The sequence below is a fragment of the Rhinolophus sinicus genome, chromosome 9 (assembly GCF_057876585.1).
Source record: "Rhinolophus sinicus isolate RSI-liver-muscle chromosome 9, RSI-T2T, whole genome shotgun sequence".
NCBI lineage: Eukaryota > Metazoa > Chordata > Mammalia > Chiroptera > Rhinolophidae > Rhinolophus > Rhinolophus sinicus.
This window is the reverse complement of record NC_142509.1, coordinates 17,834,420-17,857,229: the sequence shown is the minus strand read 5'-3', so window position 1 is coordinate 17,857,229 and position 22,810 is coordinate 17,834,420. Positions and strand designations below refer to the sequence as shown.

General features: G+C 44.8%; 1 protein-coding gene across 2 annotated transcripts in view; it reads right to left on the bottom strand.

Moving 5' to 3' along the window:
• Window positions 1-413: 413 nt before the first annotated feature.
• Window positions 414-22,810, bottom strand: part of UBE2L3 (ubiquitin conjugating enzyme E2 L3) — a 50,343-nt gene continuing 27,946 nt past the window's right edge. For both annotated transcript variants that reach the window (XM_019710165.3, XM_074321014.2), the window contains 2 exons: window positions 7,113-7,299; window positions 414-1,861 (listed from right to left, as the gene is read on the bottom strand). In XM_019710165.3, coding sequence (XP_019565724.1) covers window positions 1,707-1,861; window positions 7,113-7,299 — 342 coding nt within the window. In that variant the 3' untranslated portion in view covers window positions 414-1,706. The remainder of the gene's footprint in view (window positions 1,862-7,112; window positions 7,300-22,810) is intronic.

Below are 22,810 nucleotides of genomic sequence, written 5' to 3'. Positions count from 1 at the left end.
CTTGCCATCCTGGGCACACAGGAGCCTCCAGAACCTGCCCTTTGAATATCTAGCACTAAAGAAGCTGAGCTCGTTGACACACCGCAGGGGCCACACACCTGGACAGCTAAACAATGTCAGGCTGCCTAACCACCCATCACTCCTATTTCTGCATCGGTAAACCAAGCTGTCTCACAAGTCATAAGCCCTGGAAAGATCTCAAGTTTTAGAACTAAAAGAAAAACAAAGCAAAGTTTCTTTAAGTCATTTCTCCACAGGATCTAGTCCCCCCAGAGCCAAGAGTGTAGCAGAGTTGGTGACACATGGCGTTTGGCCCATCGGCTTCCTTTGGGTGTGACATGTATTCTCTACTATTTCAGGGACAGTCCCACTTGCTTTGAAAAAGACATTAACATCCAATCCTTACAAGTTCATCTGATGATAAATTCTAAGGTCAATTTTTATTTCTACAAAAAAAGGCAGTCAAAACAAATGTTTTTGTTTTTGTACATAAAACACATGTAAAGGATATTACTGAGCTTCAAGTGGAGCTTGACTCTGCAAAGGCTGTGAGTCCAGAGGGAGAGGGAAGGCCATCTTGTTCCTGGGCTGGCCTGGCTGGCTGCTCCAAAGGAAGGGGTCAGCAGGGCACTGGTGACCCCAGACTGATGCTGGCTATAGCCGAGTCCTGCCAATTCCAACCCCGCAAAGGGTCAAACCGTGTTGAGGGAGGGCCGCGGTGGGGCTGCTGCACTGAGGAGTTGGAGAGTGAGCTCCGTGGCACATTCGGATGGAGCTTGGTGATAGGTGAGCGTGGCATTTCAAATGGACATTCTGGCTTTAGCGTTGTCTGCAATGACCAGCACATCTTCTAAAATGGCTGCAGGGAGGAACGCCAACCTTTGACCTCAGGAGCCTCTCTGGTGAGAAATTCCTCACACAAGTGCACTGTGTCCTCTGGCTGGCAGGCCCTCTCCTGGAGTAGCCACAGACCTGACATTGCAGGGTTTCCCCAAACAGGCTAGGCCAGGCTGGAGTAGAATCACACACAGAGACATCAGGGTTGCCATTTAGTCAATGTTACTGTGGTAACATTGGACAGATTTTTACGTAAGAGCTGGGCTTCCCTTTGCACAGCTTTGTTTTTAGGGATGGTGGTGGTTTGCTTGTTTTTAAAAATTTTTTTAAAGGACGCTATAAATCGGAGCCAGGAGAATCAACTCCCACACCAGGCAGTGCAACATGGGAGAAGAGAAGCCACCAGACAGGACACAGCTCTCTCTTCTTTGTGGAGGAGATGGGCCTGGGTCTGGGGACGTGAATGAGTGAAAAATAAACTGTAGGCAAGAAAGTGGGAGTTGCAAGGGGCAGGGGATGAAAGGGGGAAAGGGAACCACAACCTTTTTTTTTTTTTTAAACCTTAAGGTCTAAATGTAAATTGGAAAATTTGGATAAATTTGGACAAGTAAAGAAACACCATTCTTTTGAGGAGATTGAAGCAGTGATTTTTAAAACAAAGAAAGCAGAACTAGAACATCTTAAGTTTTTAATCCTTTTATAGGTTACCTAAACCACTTTTGATTAAGAAAACTGTAGAAAGTTAGTAACTGCCACAAGCAAACGCCAGGCGGTGGCACGTGTCAATTTTCCACAGAGTCCTGCTTTGCGGGGTGTCTGCGCTGCTCTGGGTCTCTGCTCACACTTGCTGGAATCAATCGCGGCAGATTTTAGTCCACAGGTCGCTTTTCCCCATATTTCTTTGTAAACTCTTCAGCATTCTTACAGAATTTTTTACGGTCCTTAGAGTATTCTTCAGCTAGGTCAGCCCGAAGGGGGTGCTCGGGCTGGGGGTCGTTCACCAGTGCTATGAGGGACTGGATTACTGCCGAGAAAAGGAGAAGGCATCGCTGGTTAGAATGGGCTCAGAAAGGGCCTGGGCAAGATATGCAACTCTGACTCTAACACCGATTTACATCTATGTGTTTCTACCTCAACGGCCTCTGATGTATCCAAAATCTAACCACCAGCACTTAACTCCTTCCCTCCTTAGGAGGAAAGTGAGGGACAACAAGCAGCCAACACTCCAGGGATCACTGTTCAGAGTGCTGCCTTCTCCTCCTCCTCTGGGAACCTTCCTGAACTGACACCCCAGGAGGAGCCCCCCCGGTCACTCCCATCTCTCTCCGGAACTGTGGAGGCCTCAGGCCAGCGTGCGTGTGCTGCTTGCTGGCGCTGGCGCGATCCCGCCCTCGCCCTCTCCCTCAGCTTCTCTGGGGCAAGGGAGGGGGGATGCGTTCCAGAACTGCACTCAGTTCACAGTAGTTTCAATGAGTGAGTTTGAGAATGAAGGGGGCGTGGCAGGCCTGCACCACGTAAAGGCATAGAGAGCCCGCCCACTCTCCAAGACCCCGGGGAGCTTCTGAACCAGCTGGGAAAGGGGCATTTGACCACCGTGTCTAACCACTGGGAGACTGACAACCCCCAGCACGTCACACTGTCCATTCCAGAGGCAGAAGTTACATCGGAGGCTCAGGATGGTTCCACAGTGCTCCCCCAGGGGTAGTAAATTCTAGCTATGCTGGAAGGCTAGCCTTGGAACGGAAGGACCATGAGGGAAGGGCGAGGAAGGGAGGGAGAAGAAGGGAGGAGTATGGAACATGAAGGGCCAGGAGCCTCAGCCTCCTCAGAGGGCACACACAGCCACCACAGCTTCTCTCACACACTTCTCTTCACCCTCTGGCCAACGTCAGGGCCAGGACCTTCAGAATGTTTCATTCCTTCCCACTGCCACATTCTTAGCAAAAAGGCATCTCTGCTCTGGATTGCCGAAGTTATGGTTTCCTTAATCAGGGGCCCATGTTTTTCACCCCAGTATTACAAGGAATGGATTAAAATGCTGGTGCTGGCTGAGTCATACACAACGGCGTCAGCAGTCAATAGCCGCACGCTGGGTGAGGGGGACAGCACAAAGTACTCCCGGCCAGGCATCCAAAGACCACCTGCCCCCACCTCAGCTATTTAATGCTACTAGGTGAGACGGAGGCAATCAAGGGTTCCTGTGACCGTGGTGGGCACAGATGAGGCAGTGGGGTAAAGTAAGAAGGGGTGCCTCTGCAGGGCTGATGGGGGCCAAGGCTGAGTAAGGACGAGAGGCGGCCGGGCAAGGAGGGTAGACTATGAAGAGCAACAGGGGTCAAAGGCTCTAATTCAATCTCCACGCCACCCCCGGGGCAGACGTTCTCACCTCCCTTTCCACACCACCTGCAGTATCTCTGAGGGGAAGCAGACCCTGGAAGCATATTTTTGTCTATTTCAAGATTTATCCCTTCTATATTTGATTCGTGCCTAACTGAGCAGAAATGATGATGAAGCTATTTTGCTTATTCCTATTTCCCCAACTTTAACCATTGATATTCCACGGTTTGCCATATATCCATCCACATAGAGCCTAAATGAGAATTTACTTAATATACTCCTACTTCTCTAAATCTCACTTTTTAATATAAATATTTTTTAAAGGTAAGTAAATGTTAGTACGTCAATTGGAAAATCACTTTCACTTGCCACAAACAGAAGGCATGCATCAACAAAAGGACAAGGTATTGCTGGTTGGAATACTCTCAAACAAACATTAAAACCAGCACCTAACCTAAAGCTCCCTCCTGTCCAGTCAGGGGACAAACCCTCTTCCAAATGGCACCTTCACAGCTTCTCTAAGACACTGCCCTCAGCTCACAGGCCATGCTGTATTGTAGCACACTCCGAGATTCTCCACCCCATGCTCAGACGCGACACTGCTCCATTCTCTTCTGTTGCTCTTGATTTCATATATAGCATACGTATATGCTACTCACAGCATTGAGGAACAGAGTGAAGAAATAAAATGGAGTTACTATGGTCAAGCTGCTAAATTATTAAACTCCAGTAGACTGAGGTATGAGGCATGCCTTGACCAGTCAGTCTTAAACTTTTGAACCTTCCAGTCTTATGTCAATACCTGCACGCACATGAGATCGCTGTGCGTCAATGCCTGCACATACAGCAAACCTGAGGACCATTCAAATGACTTCAAGAAGAAATTGTCCCAATGTCCAGACCACCGGACATCTGAAGATTACCTTTTTGGACCAATCCAGATGCTAAGAAGGCAGGCCTGATTCTTCTTAGGAATGTACTTTTTACTACAAGAACCCTCAGCGTTTCTTTCTCCTTTGGAACACTTGTAGGTTTTGTCTAGCTGTGTTTCCAGTTTGCAAACTCTAAGAACCTTGAATCAATCTTTGTCATTTATTTTCAACAAAGCCCCTTCACTCTTCTTGAGTTCATTTGACAGCATAAATAGATGGCTTGTCTGTTTCTGTGATTACAAATGGTTTTGCCGCAGAACTGCTGCTTTGTTAGCATTTCAGGAACCTCACAGGGTTGAGAGCTATGTTTTCCTGTTATAGATGTTCAGGCTCTCTCTGCTTTTTACTATGAGCATCTTGATACCTAATGCATTAGTATAAAACCATTTGTTAATTATTAAAACTTGCTTTTCAAAAGATATTTTCACTTTGCAAGTTTGCTATTTGTCTATTTAATTCTTTTCCAAGAACTTGCTTTTACTGATTTGATCAAATCTAAATATTTTCAAATTTATTTAGTAGTTCTGATGAGTACTTCATTCTTTCTCTGTTCCTTTGGGTGCATTTCTGGCTTCTCAGTTAAACCATAATAAAACCCAGCTGAGCTGAGCTTGTTATGACTGCTTTTCAAACTATATCGAGGGCCCCATTGCATCATTTTTCACATACCGAATAGCATGCTCATCATAAATGTCTAGCCCTGGTTTTTTGATCTCTCCCTTGACCCAAATGCTCCCCAGAAGCGTTTTCTCTCTCCAAAATGTGGGACTAAAAAACAATCAAAATGTACCTTTTATTCTCTCTTGTATAAAGCCTATAAAATGTTCTCCTTTTTGTTCTTACTAACAGTTTCTTTGTAATAGAGGATGGAAACACTATCTGTAATTTCCCCCTTTTCAGGGAGATCCAAGGGGCTCCATTCTCACAGAGTAAAATGTGAAGGGCGCCTTCCGTGGAATTCACCATAAACAGTTAACTAATCTCATCCTGTTTGTTATATTTCTTGAGTCCTCTTTATAAATTCTATCTACTTGATTTGTTATAATAGTGGATGGCAAACTGAAACACCGAATTTATGAATTGTTTGATTTTTCTCCTCATATAGTTTTGTTATGTTGTATGGTACATAGAGTCAGTATTATGCTGGTTTTATTACTGGCTGTACTTTGTATGATATGGAAGATCTCATTCATCCACCAGACTAAGCCCTTGCTCAGCTGCTAGACATCTACTAGAACCAGACACGTGGCTGAACAAACCTTTGTTTCTACATTCTTTCTTCTGGTATTATTATTGCCAACTCCTACGATCTCCCTGTTTGGTACAGTTTTCCCTTGTTTCTTGACTTTTCTCATGTTATTTTTGCTCAATTTTTAATACTTCTTTACTTTCTTTTAAAGACATTGAGATAAAATCTTAAAAGTATACAAATAAAGTTGTTTTAGTACATTCAAAAAGTTGTATGACACCACCACTATTTAACTCCAGAATATTTTCATCACCTCCCAAAACAGGAATAATACTAACATAGCCGTGTTGGGCAACCAGTCCTGTAACAGGTGGCAAAGTACTTTTACTTGTGTCTACCTCCTGGCAAGCCTCTCTGTCCTGGTTGTGTCACGTCCCATCCTGCCCGCCCCCTGCCCCTCTCTCCACCCCAGTTCTCAGTAAGGGAGGAGAGACCTTGTAATTCTTTGTGGCCCAGCAGTCTGAGGTGCAGGGTCTGCCTGGGTAGCCTGGCCTGGAAGGCCTTTCTCCCTCCCCAGACATGGTGTTTAATACACATAACTCGGCAAGGTCTCCAGGAGTTGTGTGAGGGGCTGACAAGGCATTCCGGAACAAGTACAGCTATAGGCTTCCAACAGAGAGCTAGGAATTTGTATGGGGAAAAAAGAAAAAAGGCGTGTGCACTTAGGAATAACTTTGTCAAGCTTTTCTAAACACCAACTTGTAGATGACCAAGTGTCAGGTCCACTGGAGAGCGTTTAGCACCCACTCCTTTCTACTACTCAGCTGCGTTGAGCCTGAGGCTCAACTTTCCATGTGAAAGGCGTTCAACTCCATCTTCCATGGCTTCCACTGAAAAATGACTATTTATGTCAGTCACTGAAAACCCATCTGCAGCCAAGCAAATTCCAGCCTCAATCGCTCTCTTTAATCTAAAAAGACCTTACAGTGGTTCAGCTGGTTATTTACAAGAAAGCCACCAAAAATATGAGATTAGGACTTCAAAAGAAAGTTCTGGAATTAGGAAATACAATCTAGACACGAGCCATAACAAAATCTAGTAACTTCCAGGGGACGAGAGAAGCTAACCACAATAACGAATTAAGTATTTTTCCCAGAAAAATGAGCATGTGTATGTTCACACAGAGACAACCAGACACATGGGACATACACAGCCACATCCAATTCCAGAAAGTTCTAGGCCTGCTAAAGCCAACTCTGTGCTTTCATCTGGACACACAGCCCTCAAGTCTGAGCATGCCCTTCCCCCCACACCACCCACTCTGCCCACTGGCTTTCTGCTGCCAGCCTGGTGGCTTTGGCGTGTGCCCTTCTTTAGTCTGGAAAGCCCTCTCCAACCTCCATTCTTCCTTCAAGTCTGAGTTCACATGCTAAGTGCAGTGTAAGGCCACCTCCAAGAACACCCCCCCTTCCCTCCTGAGGCAGCCCCATAATCTCCATGAAAATTCCAGGGACAGTGCCCACATCTCTCACGGCTCAGGCAGCAAGCACTGGGCTGGTCTGTGAGCACGTGTCCCTGCTGGGCTGCGAGCACAGGAAGGGCCTCCTCAAATACCTGCGCACGTCTATAGTCTCACTGCGACATGCCACGCCCCCAGGACCAGCGGGAGCCCGGCTGCACTTCTGCGTGCACTGGGGTTGATATGGTAGGATTTCTCAGGACAGTGTGGCATGGCATTAGGAGGCACCGAGGAACCCGTCCCCTCACAGCGACCCCAGAAGAGCAGCATTCCAGGAAGACACAGGAGCACGCCTTACCTTGGTCGGTTTTGGTTGCTGGCTTCCAGTTTTCAGCACTAATTACTGGCAGACAGACCTGCCCCTTTTCATCAATGTTGGGGTGATAGATCTTTGTTTTAAATGTGATCTTCGGTGGTTTGAATGGGTACTCTGCTGGAAAGTTGATTTCGATTCTGAAGGCCCCCTTATCATATGGAGGGTTATCCTGCAGGGAAAGAGAAGAGATCAAAATGAACACACCATGGCTCACAAACCGGGAGCCGAGACAGCAAAGTTCAGTTTACCTGAAAAACTAATTTATTTCAAGTGGTATATCAACAGACTTGTTACCTTCAGGGCAACCAACAATCAATCAGTATTTCTAAAGCAAGATGTCTTCTAGGCTGTGAAAAGGTCTGAAATCGATGTTCTGGTTTCTTTTTTTCAAAATAGACTATTTTAAAGAGTTGTTTTAGTTTTACAGCAAAACGGAGAGGCAAGTAGTTTCCATGTATCCCTTCCTCTATACACAGAGCCTCCGCCACTATCAACAGCTCGCGATGGCGCGGTACATCTGTTACAACTGATGAACCCACACTGACACTTCATCATCACCCAGAGGCCATAGTCTACATTAGGGTTCACTCTTGGTGCTGGACGCTCTATGATTTTGCATTACCGGTATCATACATTTTAGCTGGAATCATACAGTAAGTAGCCTTTTCAGAAAGTCTTCTTTCACTTAATAATACCCATTTAAGGTTCTTCTGTGTCTTTTCATGGCTTGATAGCTCATTTCCTTTTAGTGCTAAATAGTATTCCATTGTCTGGATATACCACTGTTTATTTACCCATTCATCTACTGAAAGACATTTTGGGTGTTTCCAAGTTTTTTGACAATTCTGAAAACAGCTCCTATAAACATCCGCATGCAGGTTTTTATGTGGACCTAAGCTTTCAACTCCTTTGGGTAAATACCAAGGAGCAGGATCGCTGGATTATAGGGTAAGAGTATGCTTAGTTTTGTAAGAAATGACTAACCGTCTTCCAAAATACCTGCACCATTTCACATTCCCACCAGCAATGCGAGTTCCTCAGACATATCCTCCCAGCATTTGATGTCAGTGTTTCAGGTTTCTGCCATTCTAATAGGTGCGCAGTGGTATCACATATTGTTTTAATTTGTAATTCCCTAATGACATGATGTTGAATATCTTTTCATATGCTTATCTGCCATCTGTAAATCTTCTTTGGTAAGGTGACTGTTCAGATTTATTGGCTCATTTTAAAATCAGTCTTTGTTTTCTTACTGTTGAGTTTTAAGAGTTCTTTGTACATTTTGGATAACAACCCTATATCATCAAATACATCTTTTGTAAATATCTCTTTATCTTCCTCCCCGTCCCCCTCCCTATTCAAGCCGTCAGGAGCACGGCGCTCCAACCACCTGAGCCACTAGGCCAGCCCAATATGTGTTTATCTTTTTTGAAGATATGAAGAGTCACACCAGTAGCAAATAACAACCCACTGCAAACCACACTGAGTGCTGAGAGGCCAAAGCAGAGGCCTAGACTCAGACCCTGGCCAGCTTGGTCTCACCAGGGTGGAGCCAGCACCCAGCCGGACAGCTTGTCCTCTATCTGGTTGTCAGGCAGGGCCAGAACCCCATCCTCTTGTCCCTAGGACCATTCAAAGAGCTAGCCCTCAAGTCCTGGACACTATGGCCCTGGACACTATGGCCCAAGAGCCTCTGAAAGATGCCCCCAAAAAACGGCCTCCCCCCACCTCCAAAGCTGAGCAAGCCCTTTGTCTACTGCGTTTTCCCAGCACTCCTGGCTCTACTGGGTCCCACGCAGGCAAGCCAGGTCACACACCCCCAAAGACAGCCAAGCCTCGCAGAGGGCCGCGACTGCACACCACAGCCCTTCCTCCTCAAGCACCAGCCTGACTAGGGATTCATTCTCCAGCAAACACAGCTCTGCTGGGGAGCCAGGGGCTCACACCAGGTCTCCACACTCCCCCGTGCTCTATTCCCACTCAGGGAAGGGAGGCCTGGTGCAGGGGCCTTCAAAGACAGGTAAGCTTAGGAAAGGCTGAGGGGTAGGAGAGGCCTTCTAGGCAGAGAGGATTAGAGACTGGGATGGAAGGGAGAGCACGGGCAAGACAGGAGGCCGGCAGCGGGCAGTGTGGCTGAGGGGCTGCACGGGGCCTGCTTGAGGAAAAGTTGAACTACCCCTCTAGCAGCGGCCATAGAAGACTATCTGTAGGGAAGCTTGTCAAGAAGGTGGGAGTCAGGGTCAGGATGAGGGTGGAGACGCTAGTAAACAGTCCGGGCTGAGTGTGCCTGAGTGAGGAGAGGGGACCTACATGTACCTGGGAAAGGCGGGGATAAGACTGGGTTGGAAAATCATTTTCGTCCCAACAAGACCTTCCCTATTGCCTTCTTAAAGGAACACGAATTCTCTGCACCACCATCCAGAAGTTAAAGCAACAGCAGACACCCCCTCCTGTCTGTCCACCTTGAGTCACTCACTACCTAGGAGAGCTACACTCAATGCTACCGATGAGTGAAGGGGAACTCAGAGGAAACTGCTTTGGATTTTTAAAGAGATTAAAGGTTTTTTCCCTAAGTAAAAACTCACAGTCATTTACACTGTTTGAGCCATGTTAAAAGAGCTTTCCTGTATGACTTTCGCCTGGTGAAATCTGCAAATTTGTTCATCATCCAGAACTGATGAACCACCCCTGTGCCCCGTCACGTGCCGTGCCGGGAACTGGGAGATGAATGAGCCAGATCCTACTTAGCAGATCTAACCTTGGCTCTGCCTCTTTCTAGGCGGGCAAGTTTGGGAACATTTCTGAACATCTGTAAAATTGGATTAACAGCTGTCTGCACCCAGAGTTGTTCTGATGATAAGTCTGTCAAGTCCTATGTGTCTGGCACGTGGATAAAGAGTTCAAGAACAGCAGCTCTGTCTGTACAGGAGGCAGGAAAGGCCAAGCCTTTCACCACCCAGGGAATCTGACTAAGCGCATCTTAACTTCTCTGGGCCTCTGTCCTCGTCTGGAGCTCTGTGGGTAAACAAAGGGGGGGGGGGCTCGAGCGCGTGTGAACCACAGACCGCCCATCGGTCCCAGTAATTTCTGTTGAAGGAGGTGTGTAAAAATTAAACACAGGCTGTATCTTCTGGACAAAGGGCCTACAGCTCCACATGTGAATTTTAGACATTTTAGAGCTAAACTTATTCTGTGGGAAGGCAGCTCACTATAAGGGACCTTAATGAGAAAACATGGTTTTGTTGTAGAAAAATACTATACAATTTTTGAGCAATTTACTGTAAACTCAAGATCAAGTTGCAACATCATTTCATTACCAAACTAACCAAAGATTTCAGCATTTTTATTTTTACATATGACCCTGACCAGTGTTTTTCCATTATTCTTTCCTTTATTTGAATGTCTTGCATTCTCTTCAGCTAATATCACTATGCCAGAGAATCTTTTGAGATGTAAAGTTAATTTCTTCTGATAATTTTACATGCTCTAAATTCACTCCCAGACTTTACATTTCATTTCTCTCTACCCTGAAGGTGTTGCAGGTGATTAGCCAAACATGTGCATTTTAAAAACCTCATTCAATCCATGCCTAAGTTCCAAGACACTTTTTATCCACATTCCCTTTATATAAGACAGTGACTGGTTTAAAAGTGTTTATTATTGCAAAGGGCGGGAAGACTAGTGGGGCAGGGACCCGCAAAGGGCAGCAGGAAAAAATAAATAAAGTATTTTTGATCTATTTAGTAAACAGTATGGTTACGAGAAAGAAAAATAATTTTTGCACTACTTCTGTGCTAAGCACCTATGTTTTCCTCCATTTGCTTCTAGTCATTATACATATACATATACATTATACATATATATGCATGTAAGTAAGAGTTGACCATTTATCAAGCCCTTATGACATGCCAGGTGCTTTTCTGTCTCATCTTCAATTTATTCCCCTTGACAGCAACCCTCAGGTCGATGCTGTCACCCCACATGTGGACAGGCATCGTCTGGGCACATCCTCATCACCTCTGCGACCAGGGGAGCCGATGCAAATGTGCTGATGGTCATGCTGCTTGCTGCTCAGTGAGTGATAAACTGTCCTTTGTCTCTGTCTTCTCCTGGCCGCCAATAAGCTGTGGCAGTCTCCCATGTTAGCTTGCAAATAGGCTGAAAATCTCAGATCCTTTAAAGTTCTTGGCTCCAATCTCCCAAGGCACAAAGCCATTCTGTGGCCACTAAGACCAAGACGAAGCTCTTCTACATATGACACCAAATCACCTGGGGCCTTTCACCCCCATGTCCTACTTCTAACCCTATGGTCAAACCTAATCTTTCCTTCTCATGGCAACTCTTCAAGAATCCCAAGACCCCACTGTACCCCATATCTTCTGTTCAAGTGAAGATCCTGAGTCCTCCAACCATCCCACAGAAGTCAGTTTTGTGTCACCACTGTGACTGCCTTCCTTGTGATGCAGTGAGGATGCCACACAGCCCTCTGGCAGCCACTGGAGAAATCAGGCCAATCCTCCCACTCCCTGACTTGGACGATGGCCACATGGCGTGCCCCTGTGGCATGTGCACAGCTGACACCACACGCAGGACGCATGGCAGACAATTTGAGTAAGTGGATCCTGGTTTGGATCTACTGGACATGCTGTCCCTTCTTCATTCCAACCATTGGACAGACTGAAGACTGTGCCACTTCTGTCCAGCTTGGTGGTGATCTCTCAGCCGCATCCTTTCCCCATGGCTAACTCTTTTTTGCCCAACAAGTTACCAAAGCCCAAGCTTTGCTGGGTGGCCGGATGGCTCAGTTGGTTAGAGTGCGAGCTCTCAACAACAAGGTTGCCGGTTCAATTCCCACATGGGATGGTGGACTGCACCCCCTGCAACTAAAGATTGAAAATGGCGACTGGACTTGGAGCTGAGCTTGCTCCCTCCACAACTAGATTGAAGGACGACATGGAGCTGATGGGCCCTGGAGAAACACACTGTGCCCCAATATTCCCCAATAAAAAAAAGTAAAAAAAAAAAAAAAGCCCAAGCTTTGCTACCACAAGAAGATCAAGTCCAGACCTACCTACCTGCCCTGCTGATTGCTTCTCCCCAGAGTTCAGTCGTTTCGTTATATAGGAACAAGGGGAGGTGGTCTGCTGTTCTGAGTGCCCCAGGCTGGTTTCTATGCTTTCAAGCTTTCATGGTCCACTCTAGTATCTTGACAAAGCTTGAGACAAGCTTGTGGATCTTCTGAACAGACTGTATCTTCTCACCCTTTGCATTAATAAATTGTCAGGTATTTCTAATCTCTTATCTTTTCTGAAAACAAACTTCCTGGTTGCCTGAATCACAAAATCTGCTCAATTATTATAGTAGATTCATCTTGTGCTAACTTTGCTTTCTGAAGATGACTTCTTTTACAGTGTTTTCAACAATTTGGTTTATAGGACTTTTCATAGTACAGTCAATGAATATTCCAACAGTAAGGAATTCTATCATATTTTCTTTGAAAATAACTACTAGTGGGAATAAGTATTTCTAGAACTGGTTTTCTAATTTTTCATGACCAAACTACCCTCTGAATTATAGCTAAATTTAAAATCACAATCTCCACTAACTGAATTCAACAGGCACTTTCCCTCCTCTGAACTCATAGGTACCTACCACAGCATAATTTACTTTCCCCTCACAAACGGAAGTAGCTTTATTGTTATTTTTCATAGAAATATAACATTCACACCAAAAAGTAGTATTAATTTTTCCATCCCCCAGTATAGTGACTGAGTCCCCTGCCGAATGGCCATGTGGCCGAACAGCTTTCATTCTGGACATATACATACTACTCACGTGTAGTCACAAAACTGGAGCCATACTATCTACATATTCTTTCATGGCTTTTGCTCATGCGGCTCTACATCGTCTTCCAGTCTGCAATGCAGACAACTCCCCTCTTCTGTTAGGCCATCGCACCTTGTGGCTGGTGTTCATAAAGCCTGTGCCTGGCTTATGAAAGGAGCTCCTCGGCTCCGCCAACATGGAGGCGTGCTCCTCCTACGACAACCCCAGTGCACCCTGAGGTGGGCAGCAAGATTATGTTTATGTGTGGCCCTGTTTCAGAAAACAGGGCTCCCCTCATTTGGCGTCAACCATTATAGCTACAGAAAGGGAGAAGAAGCTACTGAAGAATTAGCAGGAAAGCAGAAAAGATTGGGAAACAGGCCAGTGCTGGTCCCAAGGGAGGCGGGAGGTGGCTCCACCTTAAGGCCAGAAGGACAACGCAGAAGGAAGGAAGGGGTCTGTCCAGTGGCTGATAATTTCGTGTGCAATGGGCTGCACAAATGAGGAAGAACACAGAAAGGAAGGTGACAGATCTGAATCACAAATGTAGCTCAGAAGGTGAAAGAAGGGAAACCACAGCCTCAAATGCACTCCTGGAGGCAGGGCTGGTGTTGAGGGAAATCTTCCTTCTTCCGTCACTGAAAAAATAACCTCTAACATTGAAGGAGCTTTTATATTGTGTCCAGGACTGTGCCAAAGGCTTTGAATTAAGAACACCGCAACAATCGCCAGAGGCCAACGGAAAAGGGGGGGGGGGGCGGCACACAAAACTGCCTCACAGATATCCAAACGTCCTACCAGCTTCAATAAGTTTTTAGATTTTGTTACCAGTGAGAAAAACGATTTTTAATTGAAGTGAAATTCACTTACAATTAACTATTTTAACATATACAATTCAGTGGTATTTATTGAATTCATAATGTTCAACTACCTCTAATTTCAAGACCCACGCTTCCCCCCCAAGTTTATTGAGAAATAATTGACAAACATCACTGTGTAAGTTTAAGGAGTACAGCATGATGGTTTTACGTACATATACGTATTGTGAAATGATGACCACAATAGGTTCAGCTAATATACACCTTCTCATGTAGGTACAGAAACGAAAGAAAGAAAACAGCAAGGAAATGTTCCTCCTTGTAATGAGAACTGCTGGCTTTTACTCTTAACAACTTTCCTATATATCATACAGCACCGTTAGCTGTAGTCTCAAGGCTTTTTCATCACCCCAGAAAAACACTCTGTACCCACCAAGTAACAAATGGAAAATTGAGGCAATAAAATTTTGTTCAATAAATTACATTCTTGCTTCAAGGGAGGCTGAGGGAGGTTGGACAGCGGTGGCTAAGTTCTCCCAGGAGGCAGAGGAAAGGAGCTCAAAGGTGAAAGATGTACCCTCAGGTAGAGGGCAAGCAAGCCAAGAAAAAACACACTTTCTTCTTAAAACCCAGCCTCCAGAGTTACTAAAATAACACTCTTTCCTATTAGAAGAATCCATGTTTTGTTACAGAAAACATGAGATGCAGCAGACAGAGGAGAAAACACACTGCCCCAGTCACCTCCCTGAGAGAACTGGGGCCAGCACCCCAGCACACGGCACTCTTGTCACCTTTTTTCTAGGTGAATGAATGAACACACACACACACACACACACACACACAGGAACACATTGCAGATCGGCACACACAGCACTGTGACCACCTTCACTGCAGGTTGTTGCTCACATGGCCCTCATCACCCGTGCGTTCTGCTCTCCCAGATCTTTGTACTGGCTGCAACGTGTCCTGTCGCCTACATGTACGATTTCTTCACTGCTGCAGGGCAAGGACTCCATTTCATTTGTCAAGAATACATCAACAATGCCACGAGTGTCTGTCGCAGTATTAAAGAACCCACATACATTTTTATTGAGAAACAAAGCAACCATGTATTGCCAAGACGTCACTGGCGAGCATCGTAATCACGGCAGGAGAAAGCAGGGGTGGCAAGGCTGTGGGGACCTGAGAGGAGGTGGCAGACACCCACACTGGGAGCCCCAAGATCAAGGATGATGTTTTCCAAGGAGGAAGAAGCCTGGGTTTATCTGAGACAGAGGTAAGTGGTGGTGAAAGTCCCTTGCTGTCCTGGTGGGATCCTTACAGCGTTCTGAGGGTTGCATTTTGATTACCTGTCTTTTCCATTAGTCCAGGAGATGCCTGAGAGCAGGGACCCGACGTGCCCTCAGAACCAGCCCTCCAACATTTGCTAACTGAACTGCTAACCTATCAGATTCTCTTCTTAACAATAAAATCATCAACACGTGTTTATGCTATTCTTTTGACCATGAACAAGAATGTTAGCTCTCAGAATAATGGGTAACCTTACCTGGAACACAATGACCCCAGAACCCAGAACCAGCCTGGAACTTGCTATACAGACAACATTTCTACACCTCTGTACCCCACTCATCAGTCACAGCTTATGGTGGCTACTACAGGAGAAGGTAGGAGACCCTCACTGCAAATCCACCAGGTAGGAACTCAATTCCAGGTCATTCACATGAAAATAAAACAACTTCTCGCTAGGAAATAAAAATTGATCTTACTGCTTTTAAAAATCAAAGCTAATTATAACTGAATAATTTTTTTAAAACCCCAATTAAAAATGGGCAAAGCTGCTAAGCAAAATAAGCTAGACAGAAAAAGTCGAGAACCATATGATTTCACTGATATGTGGTATAGAAAACTGAAAACAACAAAAGAAGAAGAAAAAGTGAAGAAACAAAACTCAGACACAGACTATAGTTTAGTGGTTACCAGAAGCTAAGGGGGTTGTGAGGGGTGGTAGATGAGGGTAAAGGGGATCAAATACATGGTGATGAAAAGAGAACTGACACTAAGTGGTGAACACACGACGGATTTATAGATGATGTAATACAGAATTGTACACCTGAAATCTATGTAACTTTGCTAACGATTGTCGCTCCAATAAACTTTAACTAAAAAAAAATGGGCAAAGTACCTGAACAGACATTTCTGCAAAAAAGACATACAAATAGCCAATAAGCACATGAAAAGATGTTCAACGTCTTAGCCATCGGGGAAACAGAAATCAAACCCACAATGAGAAACCGAAATCAAACCCACAATGAGAAACCACGCTACCCCTACTAGGATGGCTGCAATCAAAAAGACTGACAATATCAATTGTCAGCAAGGATGTGAAGAAAATGGAACCCTCTCACACTGCTGGTAGGAACGTAAATGGTACAGCCATTGTGGAAACAATCTGGCAATTCCTCAAATGGTTAAGCGTGAGGTTACCATATGACCCAGCAATTCCATTCCTAGGTAAATACCCAAAAGAAATGAAAACATATGTTCATATAAAAACCTGTACACGAATGTTAATAGCAGCATTATTCGTAATAGCCAAAAGTGGAAACAACCCAAATATCCATCAATTGATGAATGAGTTAAGTAAACTATGATCTATCCATTACAATGGAACATCATTCGGCAATAAAAAGGAATGAAGTACTGATACGTGCTATACAACATGGATGAATCTTGAAAATAAGCTAAGGAAAGAAGCCAGATACAAAAGGTCATCTATCGTATGGTTCCATTTATATGACATATGCAGAATAGCTAAATCTACAGAGACAAAGTAGATTTGTGGTTGCCTAGGCCTGAGGGGCTGGGGGTGATGGCTAAAGGAAGGGGTTCTTTTGGGGAGTAATGAAAAAAATGTTCTAAAATTGTGGTGGTGGACACACAACTTTGTGAATCGACCAAAAGCCACTGAATTGCACAAACGCTTTAAATGGGTGAAATGCATGGTTTGCGAATCTCAGTAAAACTTTTTAAAAAAAATTAAAGCTAACTCAGGAAAAGTGGTTCTCAACTGAGGACATTGTTGTCCTCCACGGAGAGGTGTAGAGGTGCCTGAGGGTGTCTTTAGGTTGTCCGCAATGACAAGGGTGGCTACTGGCATCTAGTGGACAAAACACAAGGACCATCCCGCACACACAATCCACATACACATACCAAAATGCAGTCTGTGATGCAATCCCATTGAGAAACACTGTTCTAGGATAACTACAAATTCGATTTAAAAACTATGGGGTGCTGGCGGCCGGTTAGCTCAGTTGGTTAGAGCACAGTGCTAGTAACAACAAGGTCGCCGGTTCGATCCCCTCATGGGCCACTGTGAGCTACACCCACCACAACTAGATTGAAATAACTTGACTTGGAGCTGATGGGTCCTGGAAAAACACACTTAAATAAATAAAAGTTTAAAAAAAACACAAAAAACCACAACTATAGGGTGTCCTATTGGACAGCACTGACCACTGTGTTACTTTCGGTGCCCTGGCCAGCGACAGACATGGGGTAGTCACATGTCCTGGTTCTAGATGAGGAGATGTAAGGGGCCTGTGTGTGTGTGTGTGTGTGTGTGTGGGGGGGGGGGTGTCCTGGGGTGTCTTTGTTCTCAGTCACACCAAACTACACATGATAAAAGTGCATAGGGGGAGGCCAGTTAGCTCAGATGGTCAGAGCACGTACTCTCAACAACAAGGTTGCCAGTTCGATTCCCACATGGGCCAGTGAGCTGTGCCCTTCACAACTAGATTGAAGACAACAACTTGAGCTGAGTTGCTTCTGAGCTGCCGGTGGGGTGGCCGGATGGCTCAGTTGGTTAGAGCACGTGCTCTTAATGCCGGTTCAATTCTCGCATGGGATGGTGGGCTGCGCCCCCTGCAATTAGATTGAAAATGGCAACTGGACTTGGAACTGAAGGGTCCTAGAAAAAACACACTGTTCCCCAATATTCCCCAATAAAAATTAAAAACTGGAATTCTCAACTTTCTAAAAAAAAAAAGTGCATAGAAGTAAACACACACATTACAACTGGAAAACCTGAATAAGCTCAGTGGATGGTATCACTGCCAATATCCTGGTTATGATACTATGCTATAGTTATGCAATGGGTGAAGGGTACTGGTGATCTCTCTGTATTATTATAATTGCATGAGAATCTACAATCATATCAAAATAAAAAGTTCAAAGAGACAGAGAAGAAAAGAGAAGTTCCTCTTCCTATCCTGAACACTGAGGGGCCTGCGCGAGTCTCCAGCTATCTGATGGTTGGGCGGACAGCTCGACAGAATAGAGCTGAGGACAGAAGAACAGACAGGCGGGATCTAGGTCCTTGCTCACCTCACTGAGCTGCTGGATGAACCAGCCCAGGGCACCCACCACAAAACTTTTTGCCAGGTGTAATAACTTTCCTTTTTCAAAGCCAAGTTGGGGGTTTCCTTACTTGCTACCAAAAGTGACCTCACAAGTATGGATGTTGACGGCAGAGAACACAGAGAGGACATGATTCACTGATACCAGGGAATGGAGAGTTTCAGAGAAGACTCAGGAGGAGAGGATTAGAGGCCCTAAGTAGAAGGGGTACACATGGCTTCATGAACAGGAAGAGGCGTGATGAGCCCTGAGGCCTCTCTCTCTCTCTCCGAAAGCTAATAAACAGGGATTTAACCCAACAATTAGTCGGCTTTCAGTTCCCCAGCCCCAGACCAACTCAGAGCCAACTGGTGGAAGGCACAGACCTGCAGCCCATGGAGCAAGGGAGCAAAGCTCCTCCAAAGAGCCCAGGTATCGAGCCCAGATTGGGGAGACTTGACGCTGAGCCAGTGACATGCTGCAAGGAACCTCTGAGATGGAAAGGCCGGCACAGAGGCAACAGTAGCTCCAGTTTTTGAAATGCGACATTATTAGTGGACCTGATGCCCATCCCCCAAAATACCCTAAAGGGAGTGAGTCACCAGAACCTGGTGTGTGTGGGTGCTCAAAGGATGCAGGGAGTCCCAGGAGCCAGCACGGAGGTCAGAGAGACTTCTTCATTCCCAACAGGCTGGCGAGATGAACATCAAGGCAGAACAAGGCCTCTCCACAGAACCTTCATTTCATTTTTAAAATAATGATGGAGGCAGCCTCTGAAATACAAGGCCTGGGGGACATAAAGATGACCCACAAGTCTGTGCTTCCGAAGCCCCAAGGCAAAGAAATCCAAGAGCAGACGGACTGCGGCCTTAACCAAAACATGACCCGAAGTAAGCACTGGCTCTGTGCCAGGCCCACGAGCGTCCTCCTGACCACTGCGAGAGGCAGGCGCTTACGGGCTCCATTTGACAAATGAGGAACTGAGGCACAGACAGTGAGAAGGAAGGAAGACTTACTGTCATTGTTGGAATGTTTCTCCCCTGTGCATGTCTGGCCTTCTCAATAAAGAATAAGAACAGCAGCACCACAAGTTCAGGGTGACAATGACATGGGATGACAGCGGCTCAGGAAAGAAAGGAACTCAAGCTAGAATGAATTACCCACCTTAAAAAATGAAGTGTTCAAATCCTGAAGTTAGAAAAGAACAAAGAGCAAACACCACAGAAAACAGAAGATATCATAACATAAAATCAGAAATTACCACGAAAGCAAAGATTAGCATATCAGAACACAAAAAAAGAAATGTTTACTTCATGACACATGGAGCCAATATGACCATCTCTATCAAAATCCACTAACATACAGAAAACACAATCCAATTTCACATATGAACACAGACATAAACACACTAGAGACCAGCATTAAAGACAAAACCACAGGCCCAAAAAGACATCACTCATGTTAAAAGCCCATGATACCAAACCTAGATTTAATACCTGATCTAACTGTAGTTTCAACATCTCCCAGAAATGTAATCTTAACCAACCTGGAGTTTTCTGGTCAAGCACCAGTAAGGTAATCTGTTATTTGGGCCCTTTCTACCTTTCCCCCAATAGAAGATGTCCTGGTCTAAAAATAATCCTTTCTTTTCTTTTGTTAATAGCTCCCTTGCCTCACCCTTCTTGCTATAAAGACCTTCCATTTATTTTATACGACCTCTCAGAGCGCCCCTCTAGTTGCTAGATTGGATGCTGCCTGATTCATGAATTGCTAAATAAAGTCAATTAGATCTTCAAATTTACTCAAATTTTGTGCTTTAACATTAGTAAGTTTAATACAATGGACTATTTAAAAAATACAGGTATATCTTGGCGATATTGCAGGTTCAGTTCCCAATCACTGCAATAAATCAAGTATCACAATAAAGCAAGTTATAATCTTTTTGCTGGTGGAGGGTATTGCCTTCAATTTGTAAGAAACGCAACATCTGAAAGAGCGATAAAGCAAAGTCCAATGAAACGAGGGGTACCTATAGTCCATTGCGATGAAGGAAGAGTTAATCCAGAAAGGGAACGGGGGTTTAATTAACAGGCCACTTAAAAAACCTGTGCACCTCTGAAAAGCAAGATTCATTTGAAGTGAACTCTGAGAAGGAATTTATCTGCTGAGATGGACTCCAGGGTCAACTGAGGTCCCAAACTTTATGAATAATAAGAGTTTAGTGGCCATTTGTTGACAGGGGCTCCTCACATACCTTGTTTCCCCGAAAATAAGACCTAGCTGGACAATCAGCTCTAATGCGTCTTTTGGAGCAAAAATTAGTATAAGACCTGGTCTTATTTTATTATAAGGCTGGGTCTTTAATATAATATAATGTAATATAATATAATATAATGACGGGTCTTATATTAATTTTTGCTCCAAAAGACGCATTAGAGCTGATTGTCCGGCCAGGTCTTATTTTCAGGGAAACAAGGTACTCTGTATACCTGTAAAAACCTCAGACAGACATGACTAGGCTATAGAAAATTTTCAGATCCATTATAATCTTACGGGACAACCATAATATATGTGGACTGTCTGACCAAAATGTCATTATGCAGGGCATGACTGTAATATGGCTTTTAATGAAATTCACTCATTTCTAATTAAAAGAGAAAAATGTAGACAGTGACATCAGCAAAATAGCAAAGCAGACAGCTCCAGACTCCCATCCCTCCACAGAAATATATACGTATACATATTACAGAAATTGTCAGAACTTTGTCAGAACTCTGGAAAACAGTCAAAGGTTCACAGCAACTAAATGAATGCACAATCAAGAGAAAGGCAACTAAAACACAGCAGGAAATCTTTGCGGTGATTTTACTTGTCCATACCTCACCCCTTTCCAGGCTGGGCAGCAGACGTCTTGAAGATGGCAGCCTCCATTCCCAGTGTGGGACCCTAGCCCTTGGTTCCAGAGGAAGCAGAGCAGACCTTATTCACAAATTACTGTGTCTGTTCTCACCTCTCTGGGGGCTACCTAAAGGGCTGACACAAGCCCTTATCTGTTTTACCTAACTCAGAATCCACGCAGGGTGGAAAACTGCAGGCATTGCTGACAAAGACTGTACAGTAATGAAAACCCACAGCTGCCTGGAGCAAAAGAGAACAGTTGACACATATAATAGATTGCCTAAAGCCAAGGAGGAAAGTCAGGGAGAAACCTGGAGGAAATTAGGGCACTCAAAAGTATCCAGGTATACAGGGGAAATGAGAAAGCCACACAGAGGCCTAGGACATGCTCAGAAAAGACCTGAGATCTGAAGCTTTCACCACTGGCTAACTATAGGCGCAACACAAGCAAGAAGTGAAGGCTGAAGCAGAATAGTAACAGTCCTGGCTACATGTTAAAGTACCCCAACAAAAAGCCAATCTGCAAAGACTGAGAGACTCTTTTTGAACTCCTGGCATTCAAGAAAATTTCAATCAAAACACCCGTGGAACACAAGCAAAGCCTTCAACAGTCGAGAAACAAAGAAGAAAAAGATCTGATTTCCACATTGTAATATTCAAATGTCCAGTTTTCAATAACAACAACAAAAATCACAAAGCATACAAGTATGGTCCATTTAAAGGCGAAAAACAAATTGACAAAAACCATTCCTAAAGAAGTCCAGACATTGGACTTATTAGACTAAGGATTAAAATCAACTATCTGAAATATGCTCAGATGTAAAGGAAATCACGGACAAAGAACTAAATGAAACCAAGAAAATGATGTCTGAACAAAATGAGAACACCAATAAAGATATAAATTATAAAAAGAAACCAAACAGTAATTCTGTAGCTGAACAATACAACTGAAATGAAAAACTCACTAGAACAATTCAGCAGTGGATCTGAGCAAGCAAAAGAATCAGCAAACGTGAAGTTAGGACAACTAAAATGATCCAGTCTAGGAAACAGAAAGAAAAGAGAATGAAAAACAGTGATCAGAGCCTAGAGACACCATGAAGCTGACCAACACACATTATGGGAGTCCCAGAAGGATAAGGAAGAGAAAAGGGGTAGAAAGAATATTTTAAGAAATAATGACCAAAAACTTCCCAGATTCCATGAAAGATATAAATGTACACATCCAAGAAGCTCAAGGAACTCCAAACAGAATCAAGCCAAGATACAGAGTAAAATCTTTGAAAGATAAAGAAGGGCCAGCCCATGGCTCAGGAGCACCGCCCTCCTAATGCTGAGGTCGCCGGTTCGATTCCCACATGGGCCAGTGAGCTGCGCCCTCTACAGCTAAGATTGTGAACAACGGCTCTCCCTGGAGCTGGGCTGCTGTGAGCAGCTGGAGGTTGGCGAGAGCTGCTGCGGGCTACCGTGTGCTGCCAGGAGTGGCCGGTGGTCATCGTGAGTGGCCGGCAGCCGGCGAGAGCTACCATGAGCTGCTGTGAGTGGCCGACCGACGACTGGCGACTGATCTCCTCAGCCAGGGAAGCGCAAGGCTCATAAACACCAGCATGGGCCAGGGAGCTGTGTCCTACACAGCTAGACTGAGAAACAACGGTTTGAACCAGAGTGCGGGGTGGGGGGGTGGGGGGGGTGGGGGGGTGGGGGAGAGAAAGATAAAGAGATAACCTTGAAACCAGCAAGAGA